Below are 27661 nucleotides of genomic sequence, written 5' to 3' on the forward strand. Positions count from 1 at the left end.
GCAGCTCAGTTCAGTTTAAATAGTATCTGTGCAATCATTTGCAATCAAGTCAACGATATCGCTGTAAATGAAGTGTCCCCAACTAAGCAAGCCAGAGGCGACAGCGGCAAGGAACCAAAACTCCATCGGTGACAGAATGGAGAAAAACCTTGGGAGGAACCAGGCTCATTCGGAGGGCCAGTTCTCCTCTGACCAGACGAAACCAGCCGTTCAATTCCAGGCTGCAGCAAAGTCAGATTGTGCAGAAGAATCATCTGTTTCCTGTTGTCTTGTCCCAGTTGCCGTCTAAGACAAGGTCTTTACAGGGGATCTGTCTCTGGGGCTCATCTAGTTGTCCTGGTCTCCCGCTGATCCATCTGGGCTGGATACGTACTGGATCCGGGTGGCTGCAGTGACCATCTGACCTGGATACAGACTGGATCTGGTGGCTATGGTGACCTTGGAATAAGTGAGAAACAGACTAATAATAGTGTAGATGCCATTCTTCTAATGATGTAGCAAGGACATCAGGTGTTATGGGAAGTGTTCCCGGTTCTGGTTTACCTAATTAATGCAGCCTAAAAATCCTTTAACGGATTTGGATATTAGAAGTGTATTAGTGTGTTATGTGTAAGCCAGGTTAAAGAGATGGGTCTTTAATCTAGATTTAAACTGCAAGAGTGTGCCTGCCTCCCGAACAATGTTAGGTAGGTTTATTCCAGAGTTTAGGCGCTAATAGGAAGAGGATCTGCCGCCTGCAGTTGACTTTGATATTCTAGGTATTATCAAATTGCCAGAGTTTTGAGAATGCAGCGGACGTGGAGGACTATAATGTAACAAAAGCTCATTCAAATACTGAGGTTATTATTAGGAATGTGCATGAGTACTCTGAAGTTATAGCCATTAGTAATATTATAAACAATGATCAGACATGATTGTGACATGACTTGCTCTTTAAATTAACTTATTATAATACAAGAAACATCAAATGTGCTGACCTCCCATCAAGCCAGATACAACAAAAAATAGCGTGTGCACAATACAATTACAGTAATATGCAGGCAGCACAAAAAGACAGCCTTTGAAGTATTTTGAAGTTGATCAGTGAGAACCACCATACAGTCAGACAAACACCCCAACCTGTTTATTTTCTTCTCAAGGGAAATAGACAATCTTAAGAAAATATTTGAGGACTTCTTAAGATGTTTTCTAGACTTACACTTATGTACATTCTTGTGAATGTCTTAGAATTTATTAACTTCTTTCTGTGAATCCTGCCCCAGACCTATAATCAGCAATATGTAAAATCAGCACCCAAATTCACCAGTAATTAGGGTCACATGTGTTCAGAACTTGATGGCTTCAGAGGCATGGCTGAGATAATTACAACAGTTGCCATGTAATCATTCCTGGCTACTACTCAAGTGATTGACATTTATAATATTACATGTTGGTTTTCTTGTAAATATGAGTGTGTGGGTTGCCTTCAGTTGCTGATGACATCATTGTGAAAAGCCTGGGAGAGACATTTCTTTCCCATTTTTGTTTTACAGAATCTTGGGAACATAAATTGATCGATCATTCTTGGCTGTAAAATGTTGTATTTTTGGATTCTCTGGCACAGGAAAGCGATGTCAAGTCATGTCTAGTCACATTTATTTCTATAGTGCTTTTTTACAATACAGATTGTGTCAAAGTAGCTTCACACTGATAAACAAGAAACAGCAGAATCAATTCTGTTGTAGTATTAAATTATATAAGTTGTAGTCTGCCCAGCAGTTTGGGAAACATTAAGGTAGAGCTACTGTTTAGCCAGTAGTAGTCGACTAGCTTATCAGTGGCCCTTAAGCACAATGAACATCCTTCTTGATATAAACTGCATTTTGGTCCCAGATGGTCTTGGTACTACGCGCTCATAGCTGGCTGTAGGAATCTGTGCTGAGGGCTTGTCAAGATGCCAGGGTCTCGGCTGAGGATCTGTCCTGAGGGTTTGGGCAGTCACCAACGTCTTTACTGACGATCTGTACTGATGGGTTGTCTAATGGTCATGGCCTTCTCTGATATTCAAGAGCTGTGTTGTGGTCATTCCTTGGTGTAGGTCCACCATCTGGCTGACCACAGTAACCTTGGGATAAGGCTGAGAAAGACAGACTAGTACAATAGATTTTTTTTTTTAGCTATTTCTCTTATGATGAAACGTGGGTCTTTAACCTAGATTTAAATTGTCAGAGTGTGTCTGCCTCCCAAACAATGCTAGGTAGACTGTCCTAGCTTTTGGGCACTAAATAAGAAAAGAAGGTACTGGCCGCAGTCAATTTTGATATTCTAAAACTGGTCATTTTGAGATCACAGTGGATGTGAAGAGCTATAAAATAAGAGCTCGTTTAAGTACTGAGGAACTAACCCATTGAGACATTTATATGTAAACAGCAAGATCTAGAACCAGGCTAATATGGTAATACTTATTGGTTCTGGTGAAAGCTCTAGCTGCTGCAATTTGGACTACAGGGCACATCCAGGTTCTTGACTGACGACGAAGATATGACATGACAGAACATTTAACAAGAGTGTTTTTTGAATTTAGTAGTAGGAAGTTACTGGACATCCCATTTTTAATATGCTGTCTATTTTAATATGCATGCAACTAAGTGTTCCATTAGTTTTGTGAATTGGTATGTTTTGTTGGGCTTCTAAGAAATGTAGATTGGAGTATCATCAGTGTAACAGTGAAAAATAACTCCACATTTCTTATGGATATCTCCCAAGGGTTGAATGCAATTTTCCTAACGACTAAGCCTTGCGGGCAGTGGTGGAAAGAGTACTTAAAAAATATACTCAAGTAAAAGTAGCATTACATTACAAAAAAAGTAGTGTGAGTAGAATAAAAAGTACTTGTCCAAAACAACTTGAGTAAGAGTAAAAGAGTAGATTATTTAAAAGTACTCATGAGAAGTGAGTACTGAGCTGCAGATCTTACCTCCTTATAATAAACGCTGTACACTGTAATTTAAACATTTAGAAAACAGAAGATGATACGAGATGGGTTAGAAAGAGAGATTAAGGCCACATCCACACAAAGCCAGAGCTTCCCTATCCAGTATTTTGTTTTTCCTTGTTCGAAAAAAAAAATTCTGTAAACTACGTCATCTCAAGAATATCTGTGTACACATGAAACCACTGAAACTGACACAAAACGATGTAGAATTCATGCCAGACCAGCATGTGGTGCTGTAAATCTGCCACAGAGATACACTAAAAATGGAGAAGAAGACTTGGAGCATGCACATAAACCTTGCACGTGTATAAAAACATTTTTGATTTAGTAATTTTTAATTGTACTTTAGTAAAGCTGATAGGCTCAGTAGCTTCTGCGCAGCACGAACACAAGCATGTAGTCCACCATTGTTGTTGTTGTTGCCGTTACGTAGCGCTGTCTGACTGCGATCAAGACGTGGGATCATGACATCATCGTTTCACAACATATACAGATTGGCTGTACACACGTAAACGCAAGGGTGTCGTTTTCAGATTTATCCACTCTGGGACCGGGTTTCAAAAAAATAGCGGTTTCAGTCTCCCAAAATGCCAGATCCGTCTGGACAAAATGCTGATATGATACAAAATTTTTACTTATACAGCTAAACGCGTCTCTGTGTGGTCGGGCTCTAAAAAGAGCCAATCTCTCTCAAAAATAGTGCCAGTTTTGTAATAAAGAAATGAGAATCATAAATATGATAATTTATGTAACAATTAAAAAGTAAAAGCACATTGTTTTAGAAGGAGGGAATCATCTCCTACCTTTTACACAGCTACATTTACTAAAATTGTTATGCTGATAATATAATTTGTTAGGGAAAAATTACATTAAATTAAGTATTTCTGGGGAAACTTTTTCAAAAGAAAATGCACACAATTGCACATCTCTTTGTGGGGTCGCAGCAGTCTGGGCGAATAAGCTGCTTTATTAGCAGCATCCACAGCTGAATGGAACAAAAAGTGTTGAACTTGAAAATGTTTTTGCGCGAGTGCACTTGCTAAATGAAGGTGGATTGTAGAAAATGGATCAAACAAAAAACTTTGTTTATTAACGAGCTGCAGTTTTATTACGTTACACGCTGACAACAATGCAGTATAATATTGCCACGGGTCATCAAAAAGGTGCATACTGAATCAGGTCCTCCAATTTCAGTACAGTAAGCGATGGTAAGCTGTTTTTCCACATTTCCAAGCATTTTAGAGTGTTCCCAACACACTTTTTCACAGCGTGCGTTACGTGCTCAAACTCGTCAGGAGTTAACGAGCTGCCGACTTCTCCAAGTGACTGCTGCAGGACACACTCAAGGAGAGATATGACAGTGCAGATCGTGCGTCTCTCTATATACTGAAGTAAATACAATTTAAACAAAACACACAACTAAAAAAAAACCAACACCACCAACTAAAAAACCAACCTTACGCCGAATATCAGGCCCTGTATATAGGCCTCTCTGTTGGTAGAAATATCCATGTAATCCAAAATACCATTAGTTTTGTTTTCTTCCCCGCTGTGCTCCATTTATGGGATGCTCTATCCAGGTATAGGTGTGTTCGTTATACCACGATGTGGGACTATTTTCCATACTTTTCTTTAAGTACAAAGAAGAATTGTGCTAGAAAACACAGCGTCCATAGTTTCTGTTGCAACATCCAGTTCTTCTTAGCTGGTTTTCTGATGAGTCAGGAAGATTATTTACAAAGCAGTCTTTAGTGGTAGAAGTGACAAGTCTACCATAGAAACATTGAAATATGGTGTTTTTATAAGCAGAAATGTTTTGGCAGCAAGGTATTTAGAAGTCACTTTTAAAGATGTTGTTTTAATAGTTTCTAGATGCGTTTAGGATATTGGTTTCTTACTAATGCTAATATTAATATTAGACCATACTAATACTACTGTTAAACTAAGGATTTAATGAAGAACTATGGTAACTTTTTAATTAAGAACTTTCCTCTCTATAAATGTTAATTCAACTCTTTACATTTTCTTTCCGGAGCCCTGTGACAGTGCAGCCAAATGTTGTATTATGAGTTAAACCCGAACAACCAGCCCAAAGACATTATAATATGGGTCATGTCAGCACATTCTGAGCATGAACAAAACTATTTTGCCAATGGGGGTTTAGTAAAAATTGCCAGACATAATGATTCTTTGGTTGCTAATATTATTTTGAACAAAAAATAGTGGATACCAAAGAGGTTAAACTCTTAAAAAAATATGCTTCTTGAGACACCAAAACACTGCTATGGTTATTTACCATAAATCTGTGTCATTCAATGCACAAACAGAACAATAACTTAAACGTGGTTGTTGCTCCCGAAACTTTACAGAATGTATAAAATACATTAAATACACTCACAGCCAAAATGCGTCCAACTCCCAAAAGTTCCATTAAGCCAACCACCTTTGAGTACTCCATCGCCAAACTACTTTCTGTTGAGACAGGTAAAGAGAAACAAACAAATTTAGCCACAATATCAATAAAATGCTAATTAAAGGGTTACTCCATCCCAAAATGAAAAATTTTGTCATTAATCACTTACCCCCATGTCGTTCCAAACTCGTAAAAGCTCCGTTCATCTTCGGAACACAATTTAAGATATTTTGGATGACAACACCATATTTAGATTAGCCATAATGAGAACGGAATCACATACTGTATGTATAGGAGAGTAGATGTTAGACAGAATAGGGCTCTCCATTCATGTATGTGTGTGCATGGCACTGTGGGATTGGATTCGATCATTTTGTCAGGACATTTATATGTGGTTTTAATTTGTAGTATTGCAGCAATCATGTCACTCTTGCTTATTTTCGGTTCTGTGCGTCTGTTGTGGGTGTTGTATTTGAAGCATAGGGTCAAGATCCTGTGACTTGTGTCTAGTCTAGTTTGGTAAAGATCCTAGGACACATGCCTCATTGGCCTCTTTCACAAAGCCTTATAAATGCATTTCAGCTTTAATTTAAATTGACGTGTAGCTTAAGTTACCATGTCATATATATCTGACTAAATAAATTCACTCCTCCTGCATCTCTTGCTCCAAAGTAAAACAGTTCAAGTGAAATAATTTTAGAGATAAAATTTGCCTGACATTTGCCTGCTTAGTATTTTTTTTATGTATGTATTTAATCTATAAATGATAATGAAATGTTATGAAATGTTTTGCTTTTGTGTGTTAGTGGATTTAATATTTACCTATAAATTTTACACCTGTTTAGTGTCTATTTATTGTTATGATAATGGTGTTTTTAGGATTTGGATAATTGCTTTTGTTCACTCTGGTATTGTAGTTTTTTTCCCCAGTGATTGTTGAAATGGGGTAATTGGCTTATTTTTGGGTCTCTCGCATGAAAAATTGTTTGTTACTCATGGTCAGGTGCGAGCATTTATTATTTGTATAGTTCTTCAACACTAAGTTGTTTTTAAAGACAACCTTCTGCGAGTGGTCAGACTTTGCTTAATTTATTCAGTGAATGGGGAGTGTATTTAGCACGGAGTGTATTTTTTTTTTATCCGTTTAACCACATTACATACAATAGTGAAAGATAGCTTCCCTTATTGATCATGTCTTCCCTCAGGTATAGATCGCATGTTTTCTTGCATGGCTGGATGTTGGACTTGAGGAGTCTGCGGGTGAGCATGTGTCCATCCACTGAGAAGGTGGTCATTTTCCAAATAGATGTAATAAACGATAATATAATAATAATAAATGTCTTATTTCACTGTAACAATATATATTTAGATGAAACAGTGATTCAACAAGGTTTTCTTGGTTAATTACAGGCAGTTTCTTCATTTTCCCTGTAGGTTCGTTCCATACGCTTGTCAAAATGCTGATTGGTTTGATGTTTGTGAAGCTGAATTTGAAAGCATTGAAGCAAACATCAATCAGATCAATTCTTTAAAAAGTAAAAGTCTTAGCACTGAATCCGGACCATCTACAAATGAAACCGACAGACCACCTGCGGGTGATGGATTTATCGATCCGAAACTTCTGAGCCAAGCGTGTTTGAAGCATCATATTAGCACAGGTACAGTGTTTGATCTGCTAAACAGATGAATCCTTTGTAGAAAGAAACACATGAACGTTGTGCTAGATACTCTTCTCCAGCACACACTGCGTATTTGTAGCTGCGCTCATTTCTGTGCTCCTCAATGTTTACTTTGATCGTGAACTGACAGAGACACTTGACAGTGATGTTAGTTAATGCATTAACTAAAATTAACAATGAGCAATATATATGTGACAGTGTTTATTAATAACGTTACCTCAGGTACAAATGCTAACAGATACAACTTTTTATTTCAATAATGTATTATGTATTAAATTAAAATGACTGTTTATAAATGCTTTAGACGTATTGTATATTAACCCTTTGTGCTGTATTTTCTGTTGGCAATTTGACATTCAGTTTTCATACACTACACTTTGCCCACCCTATTTAATGTAGGCCCACCCACTTAAACATTTCTGGCTACACCCCTGTTTGTTTGCAAGCACCAAAAGTGATTTGCTGAAGTCACAACACGGCTAGTGAAAGGAAATGCCGTTAGCGTGAAGCAGGAGTGACCGCTTGGTCTTAAAGTCTTCCTCGAATGACTATGTTCACAAAGCAAACACTTGACCCCCCCCCCCCCCCAAAAGATTAATTCTCAGTTTAGAGTATGTTATTTGTATGTTCTAGGTGGTCATACGGCATATGTCTTAAATACAGGACATGCTGCATTCCGTATAACTTTAATATGGAACGCTTCTTTGATGCCTTAAATACGGGACGATTCTGTATGACACGGAATGGTTGGCAAAACTAGACGTGGTGTGGCCTAAATACTCGCATTCACAACCATGCAACTATGTTATTAAACTTTAATACATAAAGTTTGCAAAAACACACAATGAATGGTGACTGCAGAAATCAAAAGCCGAATCCCAGACATTTTTGCAGATTTAGGAATCCCGGCCGGACACACTTTCTTAGGTCCAAAAAGAAGACATTTCTGGGAGAAAAAGGACATATGGTCACCCTACCCTTGTTGTGAACAAACTTTTTGCATAAAAATGCATATTGATCACTGGCTTAGTGTAGAAGAAAAAAAAATAAAATATATATATATATGAACCAGTAAACCTGAACGATACCATTAGATAAACACTTTTGTGTTTTGTTTTGATGGCTTGACGTTCAAAGAATTATTCTATGAATCACAAAGATGTATTTTGGTAAAACATGATTAGACTGATGAGAAGATTGTTGTGCAAGGTTATTATATTGCGTTATTGTAGATTTAGTATTTTGATACACATCTCCATGACATATTTAAATACATAATTAAATTTTTTTTTTTTTTTTTTTTTTTTAGATGACATTTGTCACTACTTATATTTTTGGAGTAAATTTGACTGTACACAATCAAAAAGACTTCATAAGAATAAATGATATATATTACCTGTTCCTAGTTGAATACTGTAACAATAAAACTTTTGTCATCAGCAGCCTTGTCACATCTTTAGGTGCTGAAGGATTATTAAGCCATTATTTGCATGGATCTCTCTTGTAAACAAAGAGAAATCCACTAATAACTACTACCAATAATACATCTTAATCCATTTTGGGGATTCTCTGTCTCTTCAGAATGTGGGTCCTACCAGTTGAGTCCATAGAAATATGAGTCATTTCTGTTTCTGTGATGTACTGAAATGTACCATGCTACTTAATCAATAAAAATGCCTCACTACTGAAAAGCTACATGATTAAACAAATAGTGATAAATATGTGGCTATCTCACATTACAGGTCATTTTTACACTGGAAACCACCAGTGGATTTCAATAAAGCAATAAATGTTTGTCAAATCAAGAATTAAAACATTTTGTCATGAATGCTTCCTCAAATCAAGATTTGTTGAGGAGAGGTGTGCTGTTACTTTTGTAAGATATCAAATGTATGACTCCTGATGGTGAAATGTGTAACTCTACGGCGAGCACCATAGCAATGGCCTGGGAGCACAAAAGTTCTCTCGCAGTGAGTTTTGCACAGATTTACTTAAAAAAATCGAGTTTATGTTTACAGTTGAACAATATTACATAATGTGAAGAAAACAGGCCCAATCCAGCCATTGCAAGCTGTAGAAGACTGTTGAGCGAGGTTGATCAGGTTTGTTGAATATCCTGCTGTAGAAGTGCACACAGCAGAGTTCCCATGAGGCCCAGCTCAGATGGAGTCAGTCCTCCGTGTTCACCTCAATACTGAATTCACTTTCAGCTGCGTTCACCGGGGAATTCTATCAGCGGTAATTCCTCCGGAGTTAATGCTGCCCGAGCAGATGGCAACCTCGTATCAGCGAACACTGTGAACGTCTCAGACCTGTGGCTGATTTATTTGAGAACAGCTGTGTGTGTGGCGGCTCTTCGGGAGCGATAAACTGTGGAGAGCGGCGTGGATGTTTAGCAGCATCAGAGGATGGGCTGTTCGAAACCTTTCCTGCAGAGGAACTGTAGAAAACTGTAGAAGGCTACATTAGACCATCTGCAGGCTCAGCTCCTGGCAGAAAGTTCGACGCGGAGAGGTTCTTTGTGAAGAGCTGTGGCCTCACTTATTGTAGATGTATTCTTTCCTGGGAAAGCTTTGAGAAAAGTCTTTGAATTTTTTAGTAGATCCCCTAAAAGAGTGCTAAATGGGCTCTCGGCTGTTAATAACGCACCCATAAACAGACGTGCAGCACGACTCATGCACATACATAGAACTTCTTGTAGCTTTTTACACCAAAAGGTCTCTGTGTAGCACACTTTCAGGAGTTTGCTTCAGTTTGTACAGCTGTCTTTTTATTAAAGTACTTCTGGGTTTAAAGCTTTTAAATCAAGCAGGAGACCAATGTTTTCTGACACAGGGAAACTTTGGTCTAGAAGCATTTATTTGTGCATCACCTAGACTCTGTGGTTGCTTTCAAAAACACATAAAGCCTTTTTTATCTTTCCATAACACCACACACATATCTGGAAGAGTCATTTTTAGAGCATTTGTTCTTCAGTAGTGCGTATTGGAAGCCAGAGCAGCATGATCTGTCATAAACATCTTGGCGAATAGAGAAGCATGTGTTTGAATGATGCAAAATGAGTTAGAACTAAGAGATATTTCTGACAGAAAAATGTACACACTGATGTTCAGTATTTGACCAAATCATATCAAAAGCCACAGCCACCAAAGACACTTGACCAAGGCTTTGTAGAATCCTCAGAATTAAAATGACCACAGAACACTGAGTAACTGGTGCGTCACTAGATCAGTGTTCTTCAGCTAGCAGGACATTTCATGTAGGGCTGCAGCTAAATTATTTTGATAATCGATTAGTTGGTTGATTATTTTTTCAACTAATCAGATTAAAAAACTATTTTCTTTATTTAAATTTTATTGACGATTGTACACACTTTTCCACATTCTGCCCATTTTTTGACTAATTGTGTATCTAAATAAAAAAACACTATAAAGCAATATTTTTCTCTGCCTCTCTTTCATAGATAACAGCAATAATTATATTATAGCATTAAAAATAGCATACTACTGTTACTAAAGAGCTAAGAAATTATTTTGGTAATTACCAACTCTGTTAGTTAAGAGCAGCAGTGGCACAAACCTTACAAAACTGGTTAAAATCCTTACATAAATTTGTTTTAATAAAGTTGTTAATCACTGTAGGCAATATAGTGAATAAAGTTTAAATCTCAAGATCAAAAATTAAAATAAAGATAATAAAGAGCATGCAACTGTGTGTGTGTGTGTGTGTGTGTGTATATATATATATATAAATAAAGGTATTATTCTGTTTTTTTTTTTTTTTTTTTTAGCTGCACACGACTGAAAGATGAAGCTCGCTGGATTCATGCTCCTCCTCGTCAATTCAGCAGCCTCCATCAATCTCAAATACATCTCCAAGAGGAACTCAGGTAAGACTGCCATTTAACTGCACTTACAGCATCGTTTCAGACCAGGAGCATGCGCTGGGGAGTTGGATGTCAGCTTTCAGTCTTGTATTTTGTGGAGGTCAAGCCTCTCCTGCTGTTTGGTTCCGTCTGGAGGAATGATGGGAACGTGGAGTAAACGCAGTGTTTTTATCACTGGTGAATAAAGACACTTGGATTCAGTTTGAACTGTTTACAAAAAAAGGAACGGAGTGGTTTTTGATGCAATTTCTCTGTGAAATGTTGTGTTTTTTTAGTGAAGACCCAGTCTCTCCACACGATCACATAACTGTTTTTCTCCCGCTGCATTCTGTGTGTGTTTGTGTGGGGGCCGTGTGCGTTCAGCAATTATGTTATCAGCACCAAACGGGCATTTATGTGGGCGGTAAAAACACAGAGACAATCTCGACTGTCAGTTTTCTCACCCAGCCACAGATTTCAGAGTTTGGCATGTACGCTTTACTGTGCCACCAAATAAGCAGAAATGTTTCCTGTGTTTTAATATGCATGATTAACATGTGAGACGCTGGTTTATAGCAGTGTGTGTGTGTGTGTGTGTGATGCTGCTGTGTTAAACGTTAAGTAGTAGTGCTTTATTGTGCTATCATGATACCAGCAGCACTGGATTGTATGTTTAAGGATAATAGTAAATCCTGACAGTAGTTTTCCAGTAAATTTCCTGCCATTGCCTGCGGTCATCATACATCATTTTCAAGTCAAGTCAATGATTAGCTAATATATGTTAACATCTCATACATACCATATGCTACATACAGATCATATTTGATTACTTGCATTGTTTTGATTTGCCACACTTTAGGTTGTATTGTGCCAAATACACAACAAATCAAGTAAGATGTGCTGATATTTCTCATATTTGAGAGCTACATAAACTGTCTGTTCTTTTGTGGTAAATCTCTGCAGCTGAGAGACACACAGTATTATATGCAGGCAGGAAAGCTGTGGCCAGTTTTAATCATGTGTTTATCAGCCATTCTTTTCAAATGATATGCTCTGATCTCAGATTGTCAAATGTGTTTTCTATCAGTTTCCTTATATTAGGGACAGATATACACTGACAGCATTGTGATTATCCATCTCTGTGAAACAGCAGACATATCTATTGTAGCTTTGTTCCACATATACAAAGTTCTCTCACGAAATTCTAAACAGGACAGGCTGATAGGTTCTAACTCAATCTGATATAATCACATGATTATTCACATGGTATAGCTGATTGGTTTCTTTCGCATCAGCAGCCAGTGAGCTGCTGCTCAACATTCAGATACTCAGCTAGTGCTGCTGTAGCTGTTGCAGTGCGCTTCAGAAATCCTTCACCTTCCCCAGCTCCACCTGCATACAGTAGATCTGCTACGGGGTGATCTCATGTGTGGTATATATGGGGGTTATCTCATATATGTAATGTGTGCAGCAATGTAATGTGTCAAGACAGAAATTTTAGTTTTGATGTCTTAATTGGTGGCAGAAGAATACTGCACATATGTGTTGCCACATGGGAAAAAAAAACATGAGGCATATATAGTTTAATAGATGTTCTTGTGAAGGAAAAGCAGGACATTATATCATAGATAGAGATATTTGTGACTGTGCCAAGGTCTATACAGCAAGTCTCTTTCAAATATTACATAATTTGCCCTTTTTGTGTCCATGTGGTGCAACAGTCAGCCTAGAAACAAGATGATCACTGCAACACTATTATTATATGATTTTTAACTGTAAGTTAGCTTTTGTGTGGACTAGATGATTTACAAATTAATTCAGAGTATTTCTAAAAAAATATTTTTTTTATTTTGAAAACATATTTAAAAAAAAAAAAACATGTCTCTTGAAAATGTCATAAACTGCTTTCCAAACCCAACCCCCACCCTACATCAATAGAAAAAATATTTAAAAAAAAAATAATAATATTTTCCTTATCATGGACACTTATTAGTCATTCATGTGTTTAGACATGACATATGTAGATATGAGAAAATGTACACATATTGGTGGGGATAAATAATAATGTCACAGTTCAGAATTTGTAGTCTTGAGTTTTGCATATACTATACTGTACATTTGAATTATTAAATAAATTATAAATTCAACATTAAAGCGATAATAGATCCTAAGTCTACTAGTCTAAACTTGCAGAACTATCATTTCTCTGGTGCACAATGGAGAGATAACTGATATAGAGTGATGTATGCAGATGAAAAGCCCTCTATGAAGAACCAGGTGCCATTTCTTAACTGATGTTAACTCTTACACCGTGTCTACACCAGACAAAACACTACAGAACCCATTATAATCAGTGAGGCTGTCTGCACTGGATGCGGTGCGGCGCGGCACGACATGACAAATGACCTACTGACTCAAAATTCAAATGATTTTTAATGGTTTGTCATGTCCAGTGTAGACAGACTTTAGCTGTTGCGTGTATATATATATATATTAACTTAGTTTGTACCAGGTTTTTTTTTTTTTTTTTTTTTTTTTACCAGAACGCCGGACTCTCTAACCATCCAACAAAATGTTTATGCTAACTATAACATTTAAAAGGAAGGTAATTTCCACAATTTTAATTGTGAGATGAGCTATTCTAACTAGTGATGTATGATATGGTCAACAGTGAATATCAGTCACAGTCATTATGCAAAAAAATATGCAATTGATCAATCATAAAGAAGTATGCCTTATAGAGTTTAAAGTTGTACAATCTTCTGTTCAAGGCCAATCATGCATCTGCAGTTAAATTGTAACCTTTAAAAGCCTTTAATATAACTTTAATCAGGCAAACTGCCCTTGACAGTGAGTAAAAACACATTTTCCCTAAAAGAAACAACATGTCTTAAAAGCTGGAAAATAAGCTTCTCTTAATGTTTTGCCTGAAGTCACACATCAGAAAATTAATTTTCCTCTATCTACACCTTATGAGGGCCTTGGGAGTGTAATATATGTATTGTAATTTAATTATTAATGAGCAAAACAAAGTGTCCCTCAAGTGTCCTGAGACTGAGGAAATGCATCTGAGCTGCTGTGTGCTTAGAGAGAGTCATTTGATGAATAAACAGCTGAAAGAGGGATGAGCAGGTTATGTGTACATATGTAAATGTAAAGTGAGGTATATCTAAACAGCTAATCTAATGTACGAGTCTGTAATGGCCCTTCTCGTGACTTCTGTCAGTGTTTCTGGTGCTTATAGGCTAATTTATCACTAAAAAATATCAAGCTACAGTGACACATGTCCCACTCATTAATCACTGTAAAAAAACGCATGCATTCGGATATTTCGAGATCGGTTTCAGGCCTCATTCATAAGTGGAAATAAATCAGATTTAAATCAGATATGTGCCAATGTGACTGTCATGTAAACAGGCAGATCCGATTTTCTGAGGCATTGAGTTCTATACATCATTAAAACTGCAACAATTTGGTACTTCTCCGCGGTTTAACAACGTCATATGTGACCCGTGCTGGCAAAATGAGTGTAAACTCGCACAGGCTTTTTTGAGCTACAGGCAAAAAACATTTTCTGAGAGGATTATATTTTCTCCGCTTGCTTCTCACGCTGACTGTCATCTGAAGTGCGTGCATATTACGGCGCGCGATCCCGATAAATACACACATATACAGAATTACAGTATTACAGTGTTCATGCAAACATCATCTGCTCTGTCTTAAGTGAACGCTTTGGGAACTGTTGGGGAAAACATCTGATGTGTAACATTATATTAGATCCGTGCATTACAGTAGGATGTCTGTATCATTATCATAATGTTAATCTAACAATAAAAGAAAAAAGGGAATCACTCGCTGCACTTCATTTAACTGCTTTTGTAGTTTTAATAATCAATTTATTTGTAATGAACACACTTAAGTTATTTTTACATTTGATTGTTTTTCGTACATGAATGCTTTAGTTTAGATATAAAAGGATAAAGGTGATGCATTATTTGTTTATTTCTAGGCTATTTGTTCTAATGTTTGTTTGTTTTTTTTGCATCTGTTCTTATTTATAATAGCAAAGATAAAATAAACAAAAAGCTGTATTGTGATTATTCATATAGTAATGAATAATAAGAAAAGACGGAGGACTTCACTATCGACTTCAAACAGGTGACTCAGTCATTTTTTCTGTCTGATTCCAACCAAATCATAAATCATTTTGAAGGTCTTTTAATGGAGAATTTAATTTTCCCCCAAATTTGTAATTTTTTTTTTTTTTTAATTGCTCATTGTGACTAGTTTTGTCAGCACAGGTCACAGTATTCTCATGAGGAAGCAAATGTGCAGGCGGTAAATGACAACAACGCATGCGCGGTGTTTCAGATGGTATGGCAAGTGCAAACACGAATCGGATATGGGTCACAATTGAAAGAATGTATAAACAGACAGCCAAAAAAATCAGATATAGGCAACAAATCACAATTGGGCATCAAGACCTGCAGTGTAAACGGGGCCAAAGAGAGACACACAGTATCTCCACATATATCCGTATTCTATTCTAGAGCTGTTCAAGTCTGGATCCTTCTGAGCACATTTTAGGAGCTTCTCTAATTTACATGCAGCATAATATGAGCAAAACGTGTTCTGGGATTAATTGTAGTAATGTTACATGGGTCCTGATAACAGGATCAATATTCCGGTATTGTTCTTGTTTTACTGAAGCAAAGCCCGGTGTGAATGTAGCTTGTGTTTGGGCTGAACTCTGCCCATCTTCTCTCAGAGAGAGACCATGATCTATTACATGATCAGCTGAGGTGGCTCTCATCACATCTGCAGTCTAACACAACTCCTGAATGGATTCCACGAATGCGTAAAGGAATAAAGTGCATAAGATGCATAGAATGAGTCAGTAAGTTGGTCGTCACTACTGCAGAGTTAAGTTTACTTATGGAAAGATGAACTGTATATGACACTATGATTGGTTTATTGCACGTTGCACCCAAAAAACACCCATTACTCATTAAGAGAATAGAGACAACCCATTTAGACCATGCGCCAGGGAGCGCCAACCGTTTTCCCGCCGTTAAACTAGCAAAAGTGTATTTGGACACGCCCTGAGTGCACCTCCGCCATGTGCTTTAGACCATGTGCTTAGATCATTAAAATAGGGCCCTCTTTCTCAGAACTCAATCTTCTTTTGTCTCTCTCAGGACATGCTGCATCTGTTGTTGTTTTCAGGAAAATCGAAGAGACTGTTCTGGAAAGACTTTCCGCTGGACACAGGCACTGGCACTAATGTGTGGTGATGACACACATTAATCCCTCCCAACAATGAGAAGATTGCACTTTGGTGTGGTCGCATCTCTTGTTGCCTCACAAGCTGAAACTCAGAGCGTGGGATCTGTGATTTTCTCTTCCCTTCACAGGCCCGAGACTTCTGTTAATGTGACTCTGGACAGACTGGAGACTTAGAACATGGTTTTCTCTTTATGTTTTCTATCACTCAGTCCAGAGACTTAGATTGAAGAGTTTCTCTTGAAAGGGTACATTTACTGCTGCTGTGTGTAGATCAGCTATGCACAATGTTTTTCCATACGTAGTTGGACAGCTCGGTGGAGACGCTGAACCAAACCTTGAAAATATTGAAAGACTTCCCATTTTAGTGCTGTTTGGGAGTCTGTTGGTTCTTGTTGAACATGATTGGGATAAACTGAAAGACCAACTGAAATCCACTGTCATCACCACACATTAGTACCAGTGCTAGTCCAGCAGAAAGTCTTTCCAGAACAGTCTGTTAGATTTTCCTAAAAATTAGCAAGCTTGACAAAGCTCTTGTGGGGAGAATAATTTATTGCAGTGTAGCACAGAGTTCAACCTGAGTAAGCGCCCACTGAATACCTGCAGAAAATCTGATTGTACACATCATTTTAAAAATGAAAATTTTTTGGTCATTAAATTTTTTATTAAACGTCTAATCCGACTAGGAACATCCAAGCAAATGACATCATCTACTACCGCACCCCAGTTACCAGCATTCTGTAACATTGGGAGGCGTAAAAAAGCAGTAGTGGATCCAAGTGCAGCCTTTTAATCGAATCATGGTCAAAACAGGCAGGGTCAAACAACAGCAAACAGGTATAATCCAGGGCCAGACAAAAGAGTAACAAGTCAACACAAAAAAACAAGAAAATACCAAAAACAAAAAAACACAAAGAAACAAGAAAAAACAAAGGCAAGGCAAAAAGGAACTAGGAAACACAGGACTGATGGAGGTGACAAGACACAGGTGAATGCAATAAGTGATGATGAGTCCGCAAGGATTATGGGAAATATTAGTCTGTGAGAATGGCAAGAGTCCAGGGGTGAAGTGCCCATGAACTCCACCAGCTGGAGATTGAGACTCATACTGTTTTTATTATTTATTTATTTTTTTTATTGAGAATGTAGTTATTTAAACCACAGATCTACCAATTTACTATTGATTTACGAAGATAGTGCCTATTTTAAAATTTGTTCTGATGTTTTTGGAGTTGTGAGGTCTAGGGTCCTTCTGACATTTGCAGCTGACTCTGATTTGTCTGCAGTGTGGTGAATAGAGATTGTTTTGGGAATATTTAACATAACGTTTGCAGTAGGTTTGCACTCCCCAGCTCTTAATGCATCATGTTTCCTTCTTGAGCATCAGTGAATCTTTTCATCCTTTGTAATAGATATGAGTCCATCCAACACATTCTCACTCCCAGCTCGTCACATATGGATGCTTGGCATCAATTTGTAACACGCTGGCTGCCCTTTGAACAGTCACTATTAATAACATTATTGTGGCTGTTTAAATTGAAAATCATACTACTACATACTGTATATGTCATAATGACAGTATTGTACCTCAATATATCATTTTTGAAGATACATTTTGCGTTTGCACATTGACACCAAAGGTTTCTCATCGGAAGTAATGGGGTTCCCTGCACATTGAAACACGATGCCAGAAATAACAGTGTCAAGGTCCAGAAAAAGAATGAAAAGCACAGAAGCGCGTACGCCGCCTGCGTCCTGCTCAGATTTGTCAAAATGGCGCTACGCTGATTTGGAGAGACACAGAGGAGAGGAATTATTAAATAAAGTCGTTATTTTTGTTTTCTTCGTGTAAAGTATTCTCGGCGCATCATATCGTTACGGTTGAATCACTGATGACAGATGGAGTATTCTGACGATGCTTTTCATACTTTCCTGGACCTTGACACTGTTATTTATTTGACAGTCTATGGGACAGTCTCAAGCCTCCCTGTTTTCATCCAAAATATCTTAAATTGTGTTCCGAAGGCAAACGAAGCTTTTAACGGGTTTAGAACAACATGGGGGTAAGTGATTAATGACAAAAATTTTCATTTTGTGGTGGAGTAAGCCTTTAACAGTGACACCAAGGGTCCTGAGCAAGCGTAGTGATGAGTTGAGAGTTAGAGCATGTTGCTCCATCAGAAAAGATGGCTCTCTGTTTCATTCAGTCGCTGTTGTGAAGGGTTTAAATATGCAGAAGATGCTGGAGGCAGTGTAACTGCTCAGGACAGACAACTCCTGAAACTCATCACTGAGCATAAAAACAGCTGTGAATTCAACAAGGTAAAGTTTGCTTACTTTTTCAACAGTGCTGTGAGGTGTTTAATGGGATGTGTTAAATAAAGACATGAACAGATTCTAATTGTTTGTGTGTTGTTACGTACGCAGATTACATTTTATGACCAGTTAATGCAGAAAAGCAACTATTTCAATCAGAAGGTCTGAGGCGAGGTGGTCATGTATCATGTAATTTAAGAAGATGCATTTTATGACTTGTTTAAGATCTGCTTGGACTGTAATTACTGGAATAGGCAACCAATATTATATTCCTTAATTAACTAGGTTCAAATGGTAAAGGCAACACAGCATGTATTAATAGCTGTATTTAGAGATGGATTATTTATCGTGCAATAGTGACAGGAGCCGTGTCCATCTGACAATGTCTGTAGAGATCCTGGTGAATTTCTTGATCCAGTGCAGGGCCGGACTGGGACTCATTTTCAGCCCTGGAGACCGGCCCACTTGGTTATTTAGATTTTTTTGTACTGGTCTTTTCAGTGCCGCCTTTGCACTTTCTGTTATACTTTTTTTTCCTATTATCTTTTGCTCACATATCTCCATTGATGACTTGTTGCTTTTTTTGAGCAAGGTGCCGCTTTCAGGAGAGACAAAAGCCAAATAACTTCAGAAATGGAAAATAAGTAACAATTGTGATTCCTTATCTTATTCTTTAAGAAAATAATGTTTATTCTTGTATTATTGTTTATTCTTTAAGAAAATAAGGGACAGAATAAAGCACGTTCCAAATATTTGTACTGTACAATAATGTACTGTAGGCCTAAGTCTGCCTGAAGTTAAAAAGTTTATCCGAAATAAAAATAATTGTTTTGCTTAACCTATTTATGTACAACTATTCTAAAAAGAATTTTAATGTCATACAAAAAATGAAATCAGCCTGAGTAAATTGTACCATCATAGAATTGTGATTAAACACGTGTAATTTAGGTGAAAATACTGTGAAATTATAACTGGCATTACACTTGAAAGCATAACAAGGTCTATGAAGCATCAGCCAATCAAGCATTTTTTTTTTCTAAAAGTTTTGAGCTAAAATATTATTGCAACTTTAGCCTTTGGATGAACGAAAATGCTATTTTTTTTTTTTTTTTCAATTAAAGCAAACTTAGAGATTGTGGACCACTTGTTTGGATTTGTACTTCAATAATGACGTCCAAGTTTAAGAATAGCCTACGCTAGAAGGATTTTATTTTATTTTTTTATTTTTTTATCTAGTGAACATAATATGGGCTGCTAGAAAATAATATATAAACAGAGTGAGTGCAGGCAGTCTCAGTACAGCACAGTTCAAACCAGTGGCAAGACAACACCGGTGTCGCGGCCCAAAAACAGGCCGGCCCACCGGGAATCCTCCCGGTGCTCCCGATCAGCATTTCCGGGGCCTGATCCAGTGAGTATTAATGTGTACACTATAACATGCACATTCTCACATGTTTTAATATGTTTGGACAGCCGAACCCTTAGAATGTTTCTATATGCTGCTGTCCATTAATCACTGTTCTGCTTGAAGAGCACTTCACCATCTGACACTTCAGCCTAATACAGAATTAACACATTTCTAATATAATTGCTCAAAGTCCTGATGATTCAGCGGTTAATTCAGCAGTAGATACAAATTAATACATGTTCCCTAAATTAAAGCATTATCATATATGCATTACTGTTAATCTTGAAAATAACTTTTTTGGCTGAAAATATTCATAAATTTTCTTGAAGATGTTGCTCTTCAGTTCATTTATATTAAAGGTTATTGGTTTTTGACTTTCTACAATATTGTGAGGAAGACTGTGTGTTTTGATTTTGATGAAAATATTAGCGTTAATAAAGGAAAGGGTTGTTTTATTGTGAAAGAGTCCCCATGGTAACAGCATCTAGAATCAATCATAAGACAGTCTCTGAGACATCAAAGCCGTCCATGAACACTTCCAACCCAGTGTCTGAATAATAGAGCACGATGTGATCAGATTGCTTTTAATTATTGTGTGGACCAGCAGACGGAGTTTCTCTAACTGTGATTAATTATGAACAGCAATCGATATGTGTGTGGACCTATACAGCTAATGAATAACCTGATCACAGCCACGCTTTAACAAGCTCGCAAATAAAGAAAGAAATAGAAATATGCTAATAATCTGATCTGATAGTATATTTACACATGACCGTGTGTGTACTCTTCAATAAACAGTGACAAATTTTGAGCGGGTCAGTCTTAACCTATTAGTCTCTCTTTAACTTTTCAGTGGGTCTCATTCACTAATAATTGCATGGGTTCATTTGGAGTTGTACACGCAGAAGAACTTGTCTGCCTAATTCTCCACACGTGCATATACACACGAATCTGTTCTTAACCTGATTCTAATGTTAATGAACTTGGAGTATGGAATGAGTGGCCGTGCCCGAGGCTAGTCATTAGCATAAAACACGCCCAAACATCTCCATATAAGGACTTTCCACACAATCTTTCCTTTACAGTCATTCGTTACTCAAACATATGATGCTCTCTGAAGATGCATGTTTGGATGAGACTTTCTGACATCTATAGTCGAGAGAAAAATTAAAGGTGGTTGGGAAATGTTTCATTTCATGACATTTACATCATCTTCAGCTGCAGGAGTTTCATGTCAAAAATGCTCCATATCAGCCACTCATTGATGAAACTGTCATTCAGAGATATGTAGGCAGTAAATGTGAACGTTTTTTTTTAAATGAATGGGATGTATATTACGGAAGGTTTTGTGCTGTAATATAGTGGAGAATGCTGAGTAGATGTGACTTGCAGTTGGCTTCGCAGGACTCTTGCAGGGTTTGTGTTTACCCTCATTTGACGTCTTTTTTCGCAGTGTATCTCAGATTAAACACACAGGACACGAGACTGAAGACGACGGCAGCCAAACTGTCTGCTAGTTTGTAATTAAGCTGCTCACTGATCTCAAGGAGTCCTCCCGCTCTGTAATTTTGCCAAAGCTGAAAAACATAAAGCTGTATATTATATAATTGACACTCAAAGATGGAGAAGAGTTTTTTAAGGACTAATTTGGAGGCAGTTGTGCGGCAAATTTATATTAACCTATGAATTACAGTGTAGATTTCCTTCAGAAATCTGAATCCAGGTCAGCAGCGAGAGATGCTGTGAATGTACAACCCCACAATTATGAGCAGACATGCTGCAGAAACACAGGACTGAAGATCCAGCCCGTCGCAACTCTGCTAACGCTTACTAACAGTGAGAGTAAATCATGTTGTTTCATGTTACTTTCTGGCTAGGGCTGGTATTAGACTATGTGTGTGTGTGTGTGTTTATGCGCTGACCTATTACAACAAACACCCACTGAAGGTGAGCTGAAGAACCGATGTGCAGTTCATTGAAAACATGAACAAATACGAGATAAAGAGAGACTTGACTAGGCATGACCATGAACAAACTCAGAACAAAACTAGACAAGAGCCAATGGGAACATGATAGATATATATACACCAAACAATAGGGGTCACATGACATAAACCAACCAATGACAACATGACACATATAACAAGAGAACCAATAGGTGTGTTGGTGTTCATGCAGCGCTGCACAGACCGATCAGTCACGGCGGGATCGAAAGCGGAGACATGAAGTCGGACACTTTCTGCTTTCTGCTACGTGCAGACTCTATCACAGATGAAGTGAATTAAATGCAGTATTTGTCAAATAGATTTTTCAGAGAAGTTTTCATAATTTCATTATTTTTATTTAATTATGTGATCAATGGATGATTTGTGCACTTTTAGTTTTACAGCTAAGTGCCTCCAGTAAGTGCCTTTGGCACTTCCTTCCCCCCAGTTTCTCTAGTAAATCACTCACAGCTTCCCTCTCATGCCAGCCTGCTCTCTGTTCATTCGTAGGTATTAGTATGTGACATTTACAAGCACAAAACGTACATTTTTGTTCATTTTGATTTATGCTGAAACATACACTTTGGGACGTATTACAACATTAAAAATGTAAAATTACTATGTATTTACAGCTAATAATGTCTTTATATAAATATATCATTAAGATATGCATATCAATGCATTTTTTTATTTTTTTTCTAGTAAATGATTTTTTACACCCCAAACATTCACATACACATTTTATAGCGAATATAAAAACATGTAAAACATAATAGGCCGGAATATGCATTAGTAACAATTATAGCATTAAAATATATATTTTCATGTGTCATTAATCTTAATCCTACCTCTAAACCTAACCATAACTCTTTCTTAAAAATATGTACAGTATGAAGAAAAACATGACAGACAGACAAGTGCAATCACAATAATTTATTTATTGCAAAAAAAATATCAACAGCAGTCCCAACAGTAACCCAAGTGACGGTGCGTTGCAGTCGCAGTCCTCTGCTGGAATACAGTAGTTTGTGTCTCCAGAAACACCGCGTGGCACAGTCTGTTTCTTAATGTTACTCATTTAGGGTTTAATTGAAATGAGCTGGCAGCAGAAATTACACAGAACAGAAGGAAATGTTATCTTTTCATATTTAGTAAATGAGGAAACTTCACTTAAAAATGCAGTTGAAAACACACTGTCATTGATATGATAACGGAATACAACATAATAAACTGTTAATGCTGCGATTTTAATATTGATAAGGATTCATTTGTAAAGTTCTTCAAATGTAAATAACTTGCATTTTAGTTGTTGTCAGCACCTCGTACGTTTAGATGCTGGAAATCCATCAGTATTCAGTGTCTGAGCAAACGTGAGTAAATGCATGTTTTGTAGAACCACTATTTATGTAAAACACATATGAATTCTCATGAGATCACGTTGCACATGCCGTTTTAATCAGCACAAACCTCTGCTGTCCCTTTCTCCTAACAAGTGGTTTGACAGTGATGCGTTTCTGAAGCTGATATAAAGCAGAATAAAAAGTTTGTTTTTATTTAGGCGCTTCATCACACGGACGGATTTATCTGTAGCCATTCTAGGCATGTACCTATGCTGGCGTGTCTATTAAAATTACTATGCAATTACTGTTGTAAAATATATACTATACAGCCTCTCGTGGACTGTCTTCTGGTGGTGAGAACGAACAGCTTGCCTGAGCGAGACATGGACATTTATTGTGATGCGTCGAGATCAGTGAACTATCCTCTACAACGTGTGAAGAGTTTATTCGTGTAATGGGTTACAATGTTTTGCATGTTATTTTGCCAGATTATTTCTACTGTATTGTAGCTTCTACTCCAGACTCCAGACTACTCACTGCGTCAAACAGGACAGTGGGGAACTCTTGAAAGTTTTCTGCAGGTCATTCCAGTACACAGCCATACTGCAGAACACATGGCAAACGGGCTTGTGTTGGCCATAAAAGAGCACAACACTGAGCTGAGGGATTGTCGCGGCCAAAGCTACGACCGTGCTGTTACATGGCTGGCAGATATTCTGGACTTCAGGCCAGAAGTAAAGACGCGAATCCTCTTGTGGGGTATGTCCTGTGTTCTGCTCATTCTCTGAATATGCTGTGGAGTGCCCCGCTGAAGCAGCAGTGTTTTGCATTCGTTCAAATGCTGTACAATTTCTTTTTAGCATCAAGTAATCGATGGGAAATTCTCATGTCTTACCTTGTGAGGTGTGAAGGATGGACCCTCACTCTTCTGAAAAGCTCATCTGCCATACACTCTGAAAACTGCTGGGTGATTTCAACACAACTTTGGGTCAAATATGGACTAACCCAACTTTTGGGTTAAAAATTTAATTAAAAAATTTAACCCAACAGCTGGGTTAGTCCATATTTGACTCAAAGTTGTGTTGAAATCACCCAGCAGTTTTCAGAGTGTAGTAGGGCTATTTTCAGTACTGTCACTTCAATACTGCTTCCTGAACGATACTTTTTTTTTTTCAATACCAATTTTATGAAATCCATTTAACAAGATTACATTACCTCATAAAAGTTTTTATTTTTTCCAGTTTGTTGAGGTCCACTGCTCAAAGGAACAAAACTGTAACCAACACAATAAATCAGTGAAAATAGATTTAATAAAGTTCAAGTTTTAAGTCAGTATGTGAGGATCACTGCTGCATGTTCAAGATCTTTAAAACACTCAGTTCTTGAAAAAGAGCATGTGCACTTTTTCAAGAGACAGACAAGCCCTGTCTTCACTGATGATGTCCCCGGGACTAATGTCCCACTTGTGCATTTTCATTTTAAATTGCATAGCTTAGACGGAATCATAATTCTATTGACTTTCCGTGATCTGATGAGCATTATCTGCTTCTAGCGCTGTGTTCCTGTGTCACTGTTCTGACTCCGAGGAAGCTCATTCGCTGCTCATGTGTCAGTCATATTACATGTTCAGAACCTGGTCCGAGCGTGCATACACTTCCAGAAAAAACATTTACAGGGATGAAACATGAAGCTAATAAACACATTTAAGACAGTATATGATCTGTATGGGTTTTTCATGAGATTTTCATACCAATGCTGTGTGTTTACATGAGATATGCTAAGCACGTGTAGCAATTAGCTGGATATAAAAGGCTACAAATAACATATTTCTGCAATATTATATGACCAAAACCCTCATTATATCACAATCGGAGGTTATTACAAACACTCGATGTTGGTTTAAAGTGAGTTTTGAGTAAAAGCATAGAATATATTGTATAAATTATCTTATGTAGCATGATGCTACCTTGTGAATGAATGGTCACGTAACACATGTTTTCCTGGATGCCTCACCAGAGCCAGTCACTGATTTAGGCACATCACACATGCTGCACAATTACTGACTCGCTGACATTCACCAGGTTAACCCCTTAGGTACTGAAATTTGCTACCGAACAAACAACAAGACAGTTTTCGATACTTGTTGGTATCGAGGCAATTTCGGCGATGTCTAAAAATGATGAAACTCTACCAGCTCTGGCCACTAGATGGTCAGCGAGAGATCATGCTATAATAACTCTCAGAGTTGGACACGGAGCAATCAAAGCTCTGGAGAGTATCCATGATGATAACGAAAATCCAAAAAGGACACAATATGAAGCAGATTTGCACAGTTATGGACAGCCTGGAAACTGCAGTTTTATCAGCTGTTTGGGAGGAAGTGCTCAAGACAGTCAGTGGAGTAAACAAAGCACTGCGACAGGTTGACCTGGACCTGTGCACTGTATCTGTTCTGTACAATTCATTCATCCACTTCATCTGTGAAGTCAGGGGACATTGTTCTACTCATAAGATGGAAGCAAAATTTTCAGTGAAAGAGAACAAAGAAAGGGACGTTTGATGAGTCTCAAGCAGCCGATGACGTAATGAGGCTTATGTGTTACTGGACAGAAAATCCAGATTTTTTGTCAAAATTCCAGTCAAAGAGCAAAAATCCACTAAGCTGCAGATGATTTGAGGAGGCACTATTCTCGTGACCTGGATGATCTGCCACTTCAGTGCTGCCGTGTCCAGTGCAGGCTTTAGGATGTCACCTGTAGTCTGTCTGAAGGACACCTTCCTGAATGTGAACTGCCCATGACTGTACTCCACTCTTCACATTTCAAGCTGTTCAGCAGAACGCTCTTTATCTGTTCTTCAGTGAGTGAAGAACAACATCCGCTCTTCAATAACAATAATAACGCAAGCTGAATGACAGAGAACACCGCTTACACTGGAGGGCCGGGTCTGCCTCTTATCGTCACATAGGCTAGATACCCCCCCCACCCTTGCCTATTAATATATGATATTACCCAATCCCATGCATTAAGTTGAACTGTTTCAAGAACAGTAGCGTAACCGCTTGGCTACTGAGAAATGTCATGTTGCTTTTCAGCTGTGAAACTATTGATGAAGTGACGGGGCAGTGCTGAAAGGGAGTTTGTGTGTGAGTCTCCACGTGTGTCTGTACTGTGTGTGTTTGTGAGAGAGAGCTGGAGAGACAGCGTGGTGTCCGTAAATAAAATAAAAAATAAAAAATGAAAACATGGAAATAGTTTTTTATATTTTATCCTATCGTATTATGTGCTTGGTCAGTATCTTTTGGGGTTTTAGTTCTTTTGCTGTTTTAGGCTGCCCGACTGTTGTATATTCCCCTTCACTGTAATCACCCCCCCCCATATGATTTATGAATCCATTTATATTTTAAAAATGAAATGCTGAATTATGGGTTTTAAACTACACTATCAACATTTCCAGAAGGTTAAGCACTTCTTTTCAGTGTCCATTTGCTGAAAAAATGTGAAATTATTTGTACCCTATTCATGCAAAATGTTTTTCTTTTTTTTTTTTTTTAGAATTACATTAGCCAATACTAACATGAATGCTACAAATACTGCATATATTAAAATGCAACATGCTTTTCTCAGAGGAAGACTCTCATTAGGGCGCTGGACCCTAATAAGAGCGCAGCGCTTCACTCCCGCAGGCGTCCCTCAGGCTCTGCTCTTACCTGCTCCCCAAAATCTGCATTGTTGTTGTATTGAACAACATCTTGTGCATTTTCTCAGCATTGATGCTGGTGGGAAACTGTTAGATCATTTCAGGTCTGTGAGGACTTCATGCTTGAGTGGTCTTTCAGCACAGTCTGCTGCACCGAGGCTTCAGTATCCGTGAACATCTGTACCTCCTTCCCTTCTGCCAGTGAGCACTAATATCTAGCTGACAGACCTCTGCTCTTCCTCTCCGCTCCAGCCAAACCTCTGCGAGGACCTGGAGTCGTCACACTCTCTGTGATCTGCCTGAAGCTGTTGGGTTTGCCATGCACTCCTCTCCACATTTGGAGACGTTGAAGTGCCAGAGCGCGCCGTGGATTCAAAAGAAGATATTTATGCGATCTGACGATCCCTTATAGTTCCCATAGAAACAGTGATTACAGTGAATCATCTGCTAGAAGTAACCAGCAGAAAGATTCCAGGAACACTTTACAGGATGCTGTCAGCTGAGAGTATCTGAAAGGTTTCGTGAGTTAACATTCATCTGCTCTGGTTCCGCCGAGCTGAAAGCCCATCTTAGATAGCGTAGCGCATTTAGCCCCGCATTACTGTGCTGCTGTCTTATTCCTTAGAAAGTGTTTAACCAAGAGGAAAATAATTTGTCTTCCAGCTGAACAAGCTGCAGGATAATTCAGGTTTTGTT

At 37.9% G+C, this 27661-nt stretch overlaps 1 protein-coding gene across 1 annotated transcript in view; it reads left to right on the plus strand.

The window, feature by feature from the left end:
- Positions 1 to 27661, plus strand: part of LOC122147388 (X-linked interleukin-1 receptor accessory protein-like 2) — a 137077-nt gene that overhangs the window by 17623 nt on the left and 91793 nt on the right. Inside the window, exon 2 of the mRNA XM_042769675.1 lies at positions 10857 to 10955. Coding sequence (XP_042625609.1) covers positions 10874 to 10955 — 82 coding nt within the window. The 5' untranslated portion in view covers positions 10857 to 10873. The remainder of the gene's footprint in view (positions 1 to 10856; positions 10956 to 27661) is intronic.

The sequence above is a fragment of the Cyprinus carpio genome, chromosome A14 (assembly GCF_018340385.1).
Source record: "Cyprinus carpio isolate SPL01 chromosome A14, ASM1834038v1, whole genome shotgun sequence".
NCBI lineage: Eukaryota > Metazoa > Chordata > Actinopteri > Cypriniformes > Cyprinidae > Cyprinus > Cyprinus carpio.